General features: G+C 44.7%; 1 protein-coding gene across 1 annotated transcript in view; it reads right to left on the bottom strand.

Moving 5' to 3' along the window:
• Window positions 1-14909, bottom strand: part of LOC120063037 (plasma membrane calcium-transporting ATPase 1-like) — a 168651-nt gene that overhangs the window by 28860 nt on the left and 124882 nt on the right. Inside the window, exons 17-20 of the mRNA XM_039013157.1 lie at window positions 7338-7529; window positions 6990-7203; window positions 6422-6633; window positions 577-684 (exon numbers count right to left, since the gene is read on the bottom strand). Of these exons, the coding sequence (XP_038869085.1) occupies window positions 577-684; window positions 6422-6633; window positions 6990-7203; window positions 7338-7529 (726 nt within the window). The remainder of the gene's footprint in view (window positions 1-576; window positions 685-6421; window positions 6634-6989; window positions 7204-7337; window positions 7530-14909) is intronic.

Genomic DNA, 14909 nt, shown 5'->3' with positions numbered 1-14909 from the left:
AGTTGCGTCGTGCAAAGAATAGTCCTTAGCCGTGGTATATTGGCCATATACCACACCCCTTCGGGCCTTATTGCTTAATTATAGGCGGAAACATGGAGACTTACACTAGCTTGTTCTACCTGGTTTTACAGAGAGATCACTCTCTCTGCCTCCTAGCTGAATTCAGTGTGGGGAAGCTTGTCTTTGAGGGTACAGGCTCCTGTCTACAGACAGTATGAGATCTCTTTCTCTGTATATATGAGTATGTGGGTGTGAGTGTGTAGGTGTGAAGTGAGAAGAGCGTGTGTCTTTGAACGTGTGTGTGTGTATGTATATATATATATATATATAGTCGCAGAGGGAGTATTGTGCTGGGTTCTCGTCCTCCAGGGTGTGGGCAAATGTGGGCCATGCTGCTTTCATGTGCGCCAGCGCTCATTACCACAGTGACGGTTGTGATGGTAACCATGGAACGCAACTGCTTTGTGTTCCTGAACCCGTCTTAACGTAGCAACTGTTCACTGGCACCTATTGTACCAGCTGCCTCACGCACACACACACGCATGCACACACAGAGAGATTGTTTGTGTGTCTTACCTGTCCCCAGAGCAGCTCTCCCACTCCAATGAAGACACACCAGAGCCACTGGTCGATGCTCAGAGCTGTGCAGGAAAAGGGCTTTCCTCCAAACTGGACAATGACAATCTGAGACAGAGACACAGAGTGAGTGTGTGTACCTGTAGATCTAATAAACACTAATAAAGTTGGAGCAACAGTGTGTGTGTGAGAGAGAGTGCATGTGGTGTGTGTGAGTGTATGTCTGGTTGTGTTTGAGTTTGTTTTAGTCCTCATTTGGACTAATATTCCAAGAGTGCTTACACATAAAAATGCAATTTATAATACAATCACACGTTCACATATAACACACTGTTATAAACAGACATACACTGATGTATGGACCAGATAAATACTCTGACAGTCTGAAAAGATAGATTGATAGATCTACCATAGTCTGCATAACCTTCCAATTTAGTATATTTAAATTGTTCTAAAGTATTGCTTGAATTTATAAAGTATATTGAAAGGTTTCTGTTTTGCTCAGATAAATTAATCTATTTCTTCATTGCTCTGAATCAAAATGTTATTTTGTCTATTTCTCTTTTCTGCCAGAATAACACAGATGGTGGACAATCTATTCCTTGTATTGACTGAACGTTTGTCTCTTACCAACTGAATACTAAATAAGAAGTGGACCAAGGCAGCTGCCCTGCGGTACTTCACAGTCTAAAGCATGAGGGAAAGAAAACGACCCATTGATCAAGGCGGACTGTTTTCTGACAGTTAGATATGACTGTACCCAATTCAACACCGCCTCCTTAAACCCATGGTGCAATATTTTTTTAAAAATTATTTCATGATCCACTATATCAAATGCTGCACTGAAATCTACAAATATTACACCCACAAACCTACCATTATCCATAGCATTGAGCCACTGGTTAATCATGTCAACCAATGCAGTGGTTGTGGATTGGTTTTTGCGATAAGCATGCTGATCGGCTGTGATCAGATCATTCTTTTCCATGTACTCTCATATTTGTCTACTCACAATACCCTCCAATATCTTACTGAGTGAAGGGAGTAGGCTGATTGGTTGACTATTGGCAGGAATAATGTGTTCTTTTTATTTGTTATGTAACCTTTATTTAACTAGGCAAGTTAGTTAAGAACAAATTCTTATTTACAATGACGGCCTACACCGGCCAAACTCGGATGACGCTGGGCCAATTGTGCGCCACCCTATGGGAATCCCAATCATGGCCGGTTGTGATAGAATGGGATTCCCAGAATGGGATTCCCATTCTGTAGTGACGCCTCTAGCACTGAGATGCAGTGTCTTAGACCACTGTGCCAAATGGATGGACACAGCTTAAAGTGGCCAAGTAACTTCTTAAAATTAAGCACAGCTTAGCATGCTTCCATACATTTGGAAATTTCCCAAGGTTCTAAAGAAACCGCCAAAGATTGTGACCAATCAAATATGTATTTCAGTGGAGCTGCAATCTGGGGAGCAGCATAGCGAAGTAAAAAATTGTACATAAGATCATAACCTATAGATTTGACCTTTTGGTATGGACTTCAATAGGTATAACACCTCCTCTACTGACACCAATGATAGACTAAAAGAGAAGGTTTGTTTCCTCATAATATGACCATCAATCCATTGGACAATAGCTTGTTTGGAAGAATGGGTGTTTAACTAATTTAATGAGAGATAATGTCAAGACTTTTTTATTTATTCGAGAAAACACCTCACCCAGGTCATCATCTATCCATGGAGATGGATGAGCCCCAACTGTACTCTTTCTTACTGGGGCATGATGGTCCATATTGTATTTACTTCGCCACCATGGCCTTTTTTTTGCCTTTACCTCCCTTATCTCATCTCATTTGCTCACATTGTATACAGACTTATTTTTCTACTGTATTAATGACTGTATGTTTTACTCCATGTGTAACTCTGTTGTTGTATGTGTCGAACTGCTTTGCTTTATCTTGGCCAGGTCGCAATTGTAAATGAGAACTTTTTCTCAACTTGCCTACCTGGTTAAATAAAGGTTAAATAAACAAATAAAAAAAGTGAGCAAATCAATAAAACATTCTGTAGCGTGATTTAAAATCATCCTCTAGATAAGTCAGCTCCCAGGGTACAGCAGCCAAATCATTTTGAAATTGCTCATGATTTAAAACATTTTCTTTTCTCCTGACCACAATCTTTGGGGGGTTCTTCGGAACCTTGGTGTTCATGGTTATGGTCACAATATTATAGTCTATCCAGCCGACAGGCATTGATCCGCCTCTAAGCATTGCAATGGTATATTATAGAATATCAGATCAATGCATGTGTCAGAATGGTGACATCTTGGTTGACGATCTAGTAGTGTCATTAAGCATTTGCTTCAAACCACAGCTCTCAGCATATCTCAACAATGTTGTTATATTTGAATTATTCTGATCCAATTTATATAAAATCCCCAAGATAAATATATCCCTGTTACTATGTGTGGCCTGGTCAAACCCAGTGCCTATGTCATCCAGATAAGACACCTTTGAGCTAAGAGGTCTGTACACACATCCTATCAAAATGGGTGCCTGGTGAGGCAGATGTACATGAGGCTATAGTGTCTCTACTTGACATACATTAAGGTCATCCCTAGGGCTGTGGAGGTCACAATTTTGTCTGCCGGTGATTGTCAAGCAAATAATTGGTCGGTCTCACGGTAATTGACCGTTAATTAGCATAAACACATTTAGCATCTCCTGGCTTCCAGCCTACAAGCCACTGATGCAGACCTTTGTAACATACATTTTCCTGATCTGGCTATGCCATATGGCTGTGGGCTATGCTAGTTCATTTAGTAGACCAGATTTGGTTAGAATTCCGTGGCATTATTTTATAGTATGAAGAATTGAACTGAACTGAATAGTATGAAGAAGTATGAATAGTATGAAGAACTGAACAAAGCTGAATAAAATAGACATTTGAGGGAGTGCGCACATCCGGCTGTTCTGTGTTGAGCGATTAACAAAGAAATTAGTACCCCTATAGGCTTAATTTAGAGTTCTTAATGTAACTTGTTCTACAAACGTTGGGCTGTATGTTTTGATTTTTAATACATTGTAAAGCTGCATGATGCGACTAACGATGATTTGAAAAAATTCACTTTTTAAATCGCAGGCTGTACACACTTCATCAGTCTCTCAATCACAATTTGACAATTTCCCGGTGGCACCCCCTTTGTGTGGCCATAATGTACCCTAAAAAACTCCATGCCTTTTGTGGCCAGTGGCCGTTGTTCCCTTCTCCCCGAGGGCTGCGTGCTCAGAAGCACCTCTCACACATGGCTCTCCATCAAATGATCGGGTCTTTCTCAAAGGCTTCAAGTGAAGACTGACACTTTGGGGACACAACTGCACACGTCCTTATCCAATTCGAGGTGCATATTGAAGATATTGGAAGAACTGTCCACATTTACTTTTCATCAGCCAACAAGATGGGTAGGCCAAACAATCAGCAAAAGCAGTAGCCTATGTCAATCTACTATCCCCCATAGTACACAAGTTGACCTATTCTATTCTGTGTGAGAAATAAATATTCCAAACATAGTCTGGGACAGTTGTGGGATGCTATAGATCCCAAATTAATACAACCAGAATGTTTAGCTTAAAATGTGATAAACTATTAGGCTATTTCTTCACATTATAAGAGCAGCAATGCAAACACTGCAGTAGGCTATAGGCGCAAATGTTCCACTAACGGGAAAACAACATTATCAAAAGTGACCACAGATGTTATTATGCATGTAATGCTTTGATTATAAAGGTGCATTTTTATGGTGAAAATGATCTTTGCCAAACAGCTTATGTATGCCAGTTAGGCGCTACACCCCTTGTAAAGCCGATTGATGTGCTTAATTTTAAGAAGTTACTTGGCCACTTTAGTTGTGATACAGACCTTATCAAAACACATAGGCTTCTGGACTAGGCTAGGTGTGTGACTATGATTAGAAAAAGTAAAAAAGGCATTGTTTCTTGCCTTACGCTGGGCATCAATCACAAACTGAAATATCACATTTACATAAGTATTCAGACCCTTTACTCAGTACTTTGTTGAAGCACCTTTGGCAGCAATTACAGCATCGAGTCTTCTTGGGTATGACGCTACAAGCTTGGCACACCTGCATTTGGGGAGTTTCTCCCATTCTTCTCTGCAGATCCTCTCAGGCTCTGTCAGGTTGGATGGGGAGCGCTGCTGCACAGCTATTTTCAGGTCTCTTCAGAGATGTTAGATTGGGTTTAAGTCTGGGCTCTGGCTGGGCCAATCAAGGACATTCAGAGACTTGTCGCGAAGCCACTCCTGCAATGTCTTGGCTGTGTGCTTAGGGAAGTTGTTCTCTTGGACGGTAAACAGTCGCCCCAGTCTGAGTTCCTGAGCACTCTACAGCTGGTTTTCATCAATGATCTCTGTACTTTGCGCCGTTCATCTTTGCCTCGATCCTGACTAGTCTCCCAGTCCTTGCCGCTGACAAACATCCCCACTGCATGATGCTGCCACCACCATGCTTCACCGTAGAGATGGTGCCAGATTTCCTCCAGACGTGACACTTGGCATTCAGGCCAAAGAGTTCAATCTTGGTTTCATCAGATCATAGCATCTTGTTTCAAATGGTCTGAGAGTCCTTTAGGTGCGTTTTGGCAAACTCCAAGTGGGCTGTCATGTGCCTTTTACTGAGGAGTGGCTTCCGTCTGGCCACTCTACCATATAGGCCTGATTGGTGGAGTGCTGCAGAGATGGTTGTCCTTCTGGAAGGTTCTCCAATCTCCACAGAGGAACTCTAGAGCACTGTCAGAGTGAACATTGGGTTCTTGGTCACCTCCTTGACCAAGGCCCTTCTCCCTCGATTACTCAGTTTGGCCGGGCGGCCAGCTCTAGGAAGAGTGTTGGTGGTTCCAGACTTCTTCCATTTAAGAATGATGCTGCAGATATGTTTTGGAACACTTCCCCAGATCGGTGCCACGACACAATCCTGTCTTGGGAGCTCTGCGGACAATTACTTTGACCTCATGGCTTGATTTTTGCCCTGACATGCACTGTCAAGAGTGGGACCTTTACATAGACAGATGTGTGCCTTTCCAATCAATTGAATTTAAAACAGGTGGACTCCAATCAAGTTGTAGAAACATCTCAAGGATGATCAATGGAAACAGGATGCACTTGAGCTCAATTTCAAGTCTCATAGCAAAGGGTACTTAGGTAAACATTTCTAAAGACTTGTTCTCGCTTTGTCATTATGGGGTATTGTGTGTTGATTGATAAGGATATATTTTATTTAATACTTTTTTCAAACAAGGCTGTAACCTAATAAAATGTGGAAAAAGTCAAGGGGTCTGAATACTTTCTGAAGGCACTGTATAATTCACAAGTGATAGGCTAATATTGTTACCCATCAGAATATTTCCTTTCCTTGTCAAGTGAAAACCAGTAGAGCGTGTATTTGTTGTAGTTGAAGTCGTGATGATACACTACAACACACAAGCTCAGGTTCGAACGACGCATTAAAATAGCCAGGGAGTTATTCTAGAGTCCCAATGCAATTGCGTTACCCGTTGATGTAAAGTCTATCCATCACCAAGGAGACTCGTTAGTTCAGGCAATGCTTTTTGTTTTTCATGATGGGATACATTTTTTTTCTTCTTTCATTGATCTCCGTGGGGAAGTGATCATTCATTCCAAAAGCAGTGCATCTGAGTTCTCTGCCCCTGCTCTTCACCGTCTCCTTTCCTTGTGTGTGTGAGAGTGCTTATGTTAGTGTGTGTGTGTATATGTATGTGGTGTTTGTGAGTGTATGCATATGTGTGTGTCTACAGTATGTGTGTGTACCTGCAGGATGAAGGTTCCCATAACCACGCTACAGAAGATGGGGTTACGGTAGATGGCCTCGAAGACGTTCCTCTCTCCGTGGATCTTCCTGGCGTTGATCTCGTTGAACAGCTGCATCATGACGAACACGTTGAACACGATGGTGTAGTGCTCTGACGGTGGTGAGTGAAGAGGCGCGTTACGCCCGCTGTCAATGTTAAAGAAGTTCTCTCCTGGGAGAGGGGAAGAGCAAACAGGATAATATATTTAGATTTTTGTTTAAGCATACTGTCTCTTGAGATTTTAGCGTGGTCTGACTGTGTGTTCCAGCGGGGCCTGACTCTCTGTGTGTTCCAGCGGGGCCTGACTCTCTGTGTGTTCCAGCGGGGCCTGACTCTCTGTGTGTTCCAGCGGGGCCTGACTCTCTGTGTGTTCCAGCGGGGCCTGACTCTCTGTGTGTTCCAGCGGGGCCTGACTCTCTGTGTGTTCCAGCGGGGCCTGACTCTCTGTGTGTTCCAGCGGGGCCTGACTCTCTGTGTGTTCCAGCGGGGCCTGACTCTCTGTGTGTTACAGTGTGTGATGGTCTCACCAGCGAACAGCAGGGTGAAGATGATGGTGAGCTGGTAGACGGCATGACCCAGGATATTCTTCATCATGGTGCGGGAGATCAGGGGCTTGTTGCGGCCGTACGGCTTCCTCAGCAACAGGGACTCGGTGGGGGGCTCGGTGGCCAGAGCCAGGGATGCCAGGGTGTCCATGATCAGGTTAACCCACAACATCTGCACTGCTTTCAGAGGAGAGTCCTGGAGAGAGGGAGGAAAAGAGGGAGGTGGAGTGGAAGCGTGAGAGACAGAAAGAGAGAGAGTGGAGGTGTGTGTTTGTCTTAAAAAAATTTTTTTTTTGAATTTCAAGAAGGATCAAAGGGTAAGTGTGTTACCTGTGTGATGCAGGCGCCAGTGAAGGCCACGATGACGGCCACCACGTTGACAGTGAGCTGGAACTGGAGGAACTTGGAGATGCTGTCGTAGACGTTGCGGCCCCACATCACAGCCTTGACGATGCTGGTGAAGTTATCGTCAGTCAGAATGATGTCAGATGCTTCCTTAGCCACATCTGTACCGGCAATACCCTATCAGGAGACAGAGATGGAGGTGTTCGGTTTATAGGGATGATGATGAGGCTGATGATGGTAATGGCAGTGATCGTTCCCATTGTATTTATATGTTATTACATATTCCCTTTAGGCCTATTAATAATGAATTACATTTATATAGTGCTATCGATTAGATCTCAATTGCTTTACATTGTATGGGGAACTAACCTAATCCATCACCAACGTGTAACGCCAATCTACTGTACCTGGCTGATAATGGCAGACATTTTTTGCCAGATTTGACCTCAGTTCGGCAGGCCGTAATTGAAAATAAAAATGTGTACTTAATTGACTCATCTGGATAAATAAAGGTTCATTAAAAGTTGCAGTCAGTCAGGGACATGAGCCAGCTACATCATTGACAGCTGATGAGTGGTGAGCGGTTCAGCACAAAATGGCTGCCGTGCATCAGCCAGGTGGATGAGAGTGAGTAACCAGTACCCACAGTGTTAAGGGTCAAAGTTTGAGTCCCGGTGAAAAGAACTAGCAAGCAAACCGTCTGCATTTCATTACATGTTGGTACTGCATTCCACCCCTTTAACATATGCCCTTTACTCCTCTCAATCACGTGAGTCAATTCACTTTGGAGAAAAAAGGGAAGGAGACAAAGTCTAGCTATTAAAATCTATTTCATCTGTCCGCGACCCTTCGTCTACACAGAACATTTGGGGCCACTAATACCCGAGGCTATATCATTATCCTTTCTATTTTCAATTACTGTGCTTTTAATTTTCTTCTCTTTCCCTCAAAGCTTTGTTTAACTCAATTAGGTCATTTTCCTCGTTACATACAAGGACAGTAAGTGTTTCATGAAGATCTATGTGGGACTATAGACTCTCCCATCTCTCCCTCATCTCGGCATCTCTCTACTCTCGCTCTCTCTCTACTCTCGCCTCTCTCTAGCTCTCAGCTCTCTCAACTCTAGCTCTCAGCTCTCTCTCTCTCAACTCTAGCTCTCAGCTCTCTCTCTCTCAACTCTAGCTCTCTCAACTCTAGCTCTCTCAACTCTAGCTCTCTCAACTCTAGCTCTCTCAACTCTAGCTCTCTCTCTCAACTCTAGCTCTCTCTCTCAACTCTAGCTCTCTCTCTCTCTCAACTCTAGCTCTCTCTCTCTCTCAACTCTAGCTCTCTCTCTCTCTCAACTCTAGCTCTCTCTCTCTCTCAACTCTAGCTCTCTCTCTCTCTCAACTCTAGCTCTCTCTCTCTCTCAACTCTAGCTCTCTCTCTCTCTCAACTCTAGCTCTCTCTCTCTCTCAACTCTAGCTCTCAACTCTAGCTCTCTCTCTCTCAACTCTAGCTCTCAACTCTAGCTCTCTCTCTCTCTCTCTCAACTCTAGCTCTCTCTCTCTCAACTCTAGCTCTCTCTCTCTCTCTCTCTCTCAACTCTAGCTCTCTCTCTCTCTCAACTCTAGCTCTCTCTCTCTCTCTCAACTCTAGCTCTCTCTCTCTCTCTCTCAACTCTAGCTCTCTCTCTCTCTCTCTCTCTCAACTCTAGCTCTCTCTCTCTCTCTCTCTCAACTCTAGCTCTCTCTCTCTCAACTCTAGCTCTCTCTCTCTCAACTCTAGCTCTCTCTCTCTCAACTCTAGCTCTCTCTCTCTCAACTCTAGCTCTCTCTCTCTCAACTCTAGCTCTCTCTCTCTCAACTCTAGCTCTCTCTCTCTCAACTCTAGCTCTTTCTCTCAACTCTAGCTCTCTCTCTCTCAACTCTAGCTCTCTCTCTCAACTCTAGCTCTCTCTCTCAACTCTAGCTCTCTCAACTCTAGCTCTCTCAACTCTAGCTCTCTCAACTCTAGCTCTCTCAACTCTAGCTCTCTCAACTCTAGCTCTCTCAACTCTAGCTCTCTCAACTCTAGCTCTCTCAACTCTAGCTCTCTCTCTCTCTCTCAACTCTAGCTCTCTCTCTCAACTCTAGCTCTCTCTCTCTCTCAACTCTAGCTCTCTCTCTCTCTCTCTCTCAACTCTAGCTCTCTCTCTCTCTCTCAACTCTAGCTCTCTCTCTCTCTCAACTCTAGCTCTCTCTCTCAACTCTAGCTCTCTCTCTCTCTCTCAACTCTAGCTCTAGCTCTCTCTCTCAACTCTAGCTCTCTCTCTCTCTCTCTCTCTCAACTCTAGCTCTCTCTCTCAACTCTAGCTCTCTCTCTCTCTCTCTCAACTCTAGCTCTCTCTCTCAACTCTAGCTCTCTCTCTCAACTCTAGCTCTCTCTCTCAACTCTAGCTCTCAACTCTAGCTCTCTCTCTCAACTCTAGCTCTCTCTCTCAACTCTAGCTCTCTCAACTCTAGCTCTCTCTCTCAACTCTAGCTCTCTCTCTCAACTCTAGCTCTCTCAACTCTAGCTCTCTCAACTCTAGCTCTCTCAACTCTAGCTCTCTCAACTCTAGCTCTCTCTCTCTCTCTCAACTCTAGCTCTCTCTCTCTCTCTCTCTCTCTCTCAACTCTAGCTCTCAACTCTAGCTCTCAACTCTAGCTCTCTCTCTCTCTCTCAACTCTAGCTCTCTCTCTCTCTCTCAACTCTAGCTCTCTCTCTCTCTCTCAACTCTAGCTCTCTCTCTCAACTCTAGCTCTCTCTCTCAACTCTAGCTCTCTCTCTCAACTCTAGCTCTCTCTCTCAACTCTAGCTCTCTCTCTCAACTCTAGCTCTCTCTCAACTCTAGCTCTCTCTCAACTCTAGCTCTCTCTCAACTCTAGCTCTCTCTCAACTCTAGCTCTCTCTCAACTCTAGCTCTCTCTCAACTCTAGCTCTCTCTCTCTCAACTCTAGCTCTCTCTCTCTCAACTCTAGCTCTCTCTCTCTCAACTCTAGCTCTCTCTCTCTCAACTCTAGCTCTCTCTCTCTCAACTCTAGCTCTCTCTCTCTCAACTCTAGCTCTCTCTCTCTCAACTCTAGCTCTCTCTCTCTCAACTCTAGCTCTCTCTCTCTCAACTCTAGCTCTCTCTCTCTCAACTCTAGCTCTCTCTCTCTCAACTCTAGCTCTCAACTCTAGCTCTCAACTCTAGCTCTCAACTCTAGCTCTCAACTCTAGCTCTCAACTCTAGCTCTCAACTCTAGCTCTCTCTCAACTCTAGCTCTCTCTCTCTCTCAACTCTAGCTCTCTCTCTCTCTCAACTCTAGCTCTCTCTCTCTCTCAACTCTAGCTCTCTCTCTCTCAACTCTAGCTCTCTCTCTCTCAACTCTAGCTCTCTCTCTCTCAACTCTAGCCCTCTCTCAACTCTAGCTCTCTCTCTCTCAACTCTAGCTCTCTCTCTCTCAACTCTAGCTCTCTATCTCTCTCTCAACTCTAGCTCTCTATCTCTCTCTCAACTCTAGCTCTCTATCTCTCTCTCAACTCTAGCTCTCTATCTCTCTCTCAACTCTAGCTCTCTCTCTCTCTCTCAACTCTAGCTCTCTCTCTCTCAACTCTAGCTCTCTCTCTCTCTCTCAACTCTAGCTCTCTCTCTCTCTCTCAACTCTAGCTCTCTCTCTCTCTCTCAACTCTAGCTCTCTCTCTCAACTCTAGCTCTCTCTCTCAACTCTAGCTCTCTCTCTCTCTCAACTCTAGCTCTCTCTCTCTCAACTCTAGCTCTCTCTCTCTCAACTCTAGCTCTCTCTCTCTCTCAACTCTAGCTCTCTCTCTCTCTCAACTCTAGCTCTCTCTCTCTCTCAACTCTAGCTCTCTCTCTCTCAACTCTAGCTCTCTCTCTCTCAACTCTAGCTCTCTCTCTCTCAACTCTAGCTCTCTCTCTCTCAACTCTAGCTCTCTCTCTCTCAACTCTAGCTCTCTCTCTCTCAACTCTAGCTCTCTCTCTCTCAACTCTAGCTCTCTCTCTCTCAACTCTAGCTCTCTCTCTCTCAACTCTAGCTCTCTCTCTCTCTCAACTCTAGCTCTCTCTCTCTCTCAACTCTAGCTCTCTCTCTCTCTCAACTCTAGCTCTCTCTCTCAACTCTAGCTCTCTCTCTCAACTCTAGCTCTCTCTCTCAACTCTAGCTCTCTCTCTCTCTCTCTCTCTCAACTCTAGCTCTCTCTCAACTCTAGCTCTCTCTCTCAACTCTAGCTCTCTCTCAACTCTAGCTCTCTCTCAACTCTAGCTCTCTCTCAACTCTAGCTCTCTCTCAACTCTAGCTCTCTCTCAACTCTAGCTCTCTCTCAACTCTAGCTCTCTCTCTCTCAACTCTAGCTCTCTCTCTCTCTCAACTCTAGCTCTCTCTCTCTCTCTCTCAACTCTAGCTCTCTCTCTCTCTCTCTCAACTCTAGCTCTCTCTCTCTCTCTCTCAACTCTAGCTCTCTCTCTCTCTCTCTCTCTCAACTCTAGCTCTCTCTCTCTCTCTCTCAACTCTAGCTCTCTCTCTCTCTCTCAACTCTAGCTCTCTCTCTCTCTCAACTCTAGCTCTCTCTCTCTCTCTCTCTCAACTCTAGCTCTCTCTCTCTCTCTCAACTCTAGCTCTCTCTCTCTCTCTCAACTCTAGCTCTCTCTCTCTCTCAACTCTAGCTCTCTCTCTCTCTCAACTCTAGCTCTCTCTCTCTCTCAACTCTAGCTCTCTCTCTCTCTCAACTCTAGCTCTCTCTCTCTCTCAACTCTAGCTCTCTCTCTCTCTCAACTCTAGCTCTCTCTCTCTCTCTCTCTCAACTCTAGCTCTCTCTCTCTCTCTCTCAACTCTAGCTCTCTCTCTCTCTCTCTCAACTCTAGCTCTCTCTCTCTCTCTCTCTCTCAACTCTAGCTCTCTCTCTCTCTCAACTCTAGCTCTCTCTCTCTCTCAACTCTAGCTCTCTCTCTCTCTCTCTCTCAACTCTAGCTCTCTCTCAACTCTAGCTCTCTCTCTCAACTCTAGCTCTCTCTCTCAACTCTAGCTCTCTCTCTCTCTCTCTCTCTCAACTCTAGCTCTCTCTCAACTCTAGCTCTCTCTCTCTCTCAACTCTAGCTCTCTCTCTCTCTCAACTCTAGCTCTCTCTCTCTCTCAACTCTAGCTCTCTCTCTCTCTCAACTCTAGCTCTCTCTCTCTCTCAACTCTAGCTCTCTCTCTCTCTCAACTCTAGCTCTCTCTCTCTCTCAACTCTAGCTCTCTCTCTCTCTCTCTCAACTCTAGCTCTCTCTCTCTCTCTCTCAACTCTAGCTCTCTCTCTCTCTCTCTCAACTCTAGCTCTCTCTCTCTCTCTCTCTCTCAACTCTAGCTCTCTCTCTCTCTCTCTCAACTCTAGCTCTCTCTCTCTCTCTCAACTCTAGCTCTCTCTCTCTCTCTCTCTCTCAACTCTAGCTCTCTCTCTCTCTCTCAACTCTAGCTCTCTCTCTCTCTCTCTCTCTCTCTCAACTCTAGCTCTCTCTCTCTCTCTCTCAACTCTAGCTCTCTCTCTCTCTCTCTCTCAACTCTAGCTCTCTCTCTCTCTCAACTCTAGCTCTCTCTCTCTCTCTCTCTCTCTCTCAACTCTAGCTCTCTCTCTCGCTCTCTCTCTCAACTCTAGCTCTCTCTCTCTCTCTCTCTCTCTCTCTCTCTCTCAACTCTAGCTCTCTCTGAACTCTAGCTCTCTCTCTCTCTCTCAACTCTAGCTCTCTCAACTCTAGCTCTCTCTCTCTCAACTCTAGCTCTCTCTCTCTCTCAACTCTAGCTCTCTCTCTCTCTCAACTCTAGCTCTCTCTCTCTCTCAACTCTAGCTCTCTCTCTCTCAACTCTAGCTCTCTCTCTCTCTCTCTCAACTCTAGCTCTCTCTCTCTCTCTCTCTCAACTCTAGCTCTCTCTCTCTCTCTCTCTCAACTCTAGCTCTCTCTCTCTCTCTCTCTCTCAACTCTAGCTCTCTCTCAACTCTAGCTCTCTCTCTCTCTCTCAACTCTAGCTCTCTCTCAACTCTAGCTCTCTCTCTCTCTCTCTCAACTCTAGCTCTCTCTCTCTCTCTCTCAACTCTAGCTCTCTCTCTCTCTCTCTCTCTCTCTCAACTCTAGCTCTCTCTGAACTCTAGCTCTCTCTGAACTCTAGCTCTCTCTGAACTCTAGCTCTCTCTGAACTCTAGCTCTCTCTGAACTCTAGCTCTCTCTCTCTCTCTCTCTCAACTCTCTCAACTCTCTCTCTCTCTCTCAACTCTAGCTCTCTCTCAACTCTAGCTCTCTCTCAACTCTAGCTCTCTCTCTCTCTCTCAACTCTAGCTCTCTCTCTCTCTCTCAACTCTAGCTCTCTCTCTCTCTCTCAACTCTAGCTCTCTCTCTCTCTCTCAACTCTAGCTCTCTCTCTCTCTCTCAACTCTAGCTCTCTCTCTCTCTCAACTCTAGCGCTCTCTCTCTCTCAACTCTAGCGCTCTCTCTCTCTCAACTCTAGCTCTCTCTCTCTCAACTCTAGCTCTCTCTCTCTCAACTCTAGCTCTCTCTCTCTCAACTCTAGCTCTCTCTCTCTCAACTCTAGCTCTCTCTCTCTCAACTCTAGCTCTCTCTCTCTCAACTCTAGCTCTCTCTCTCAACTCTAGCTCTCTCTCTCTCAACTCTAGCTCTCTCTCTCTCAACTCTAGCTCTCTCTCTCTCTCAACTCTAGCTCTCTCTCTCTCAACTCTAGCTCTCTCTCTCTCAACTCTAGCTCTCTCTCTCTCAACTCTAGCTCTCTCTCTCTCAACTCTAGCTCTCTTTTTTCTTCATCTTTTATAGTTTCAATTTTGGGAATTTTGGGAAAGAAATATTCTCTTAGGTCTAAGTATTTGTCACAGTGTAATAGGAAATGTAGCTCTGTCTCTACCTCTCCGCTGGAGCAGAGTGAGCACAGCCTGTCCTCTCTGGGCAGCCAGGTTTGTCTGTGACGACCGTTCTCTATAGCCAGACTGTGCTCACTGAGTCTGTACCTAGTCGGTGTTTTCCTCCGTTTTCTATCAGTCACAGTGGTCAGATAGTCTGCCACCATGTACTGTCTGTTTAGAGCCAAATAGCATTGAAGTTTACTTAGATTCTTTGTGGTATCTTTCCAATATGTGATAGATTTTTCTTTTTGTTTTGTGATGATTTGGTTGGGCCAGATTTTCTGAGTGCTGTCCCGAGGCTCTATGGGGTTGGTTTGGGTTTGTGAACTGAGCCTCAGAACCAGCTGGCTGAGGGGACTCTTCTCTGGTTTCACCTTTTGACATTGTAGAGATGGTTGTAAAATTTGATGGCTCTTTTTCCTATTCGAATGAGGGGGTATTGGCCCAAATCTGCTCTACATGTGTTATTTTTTTCTTTGCACTTGCAATACAGTCTTGCAAAACACTTCATGCAGTATTTCAATTGGATGTTTGTCCCATTTGGTGAAATCATTATTAGAGAATGGACCCCATACTTCACTGCCATATAGAGCAATTGGTTCTATAACCGATTGAAAAATTTTGAGCCAGATTCTAATTGGAATTTCGATTTTAATGTTCCTTTAATTGGCA

Source organism: Salvelinus namaycush, chromosome 2 (genome assembly GCF_016432855.1).
Source record: "Salvelinus namaycush isolate Seneca chromosome 2, SaNama_1.0, whole genome shotgun sequence".
NCBI classification, from domain to species: Eukaryota; Metazoa; Chordata; class Actinopteri; order Salmoniformes; family Salmonidae; genus Salvelinus; species Salvelinus namaycush.
The sequence above is the reverse complement of the archived record's forward strand: the minus strand, read 5'-3'. Positions and strand labels throughout refer to the sequence as shown.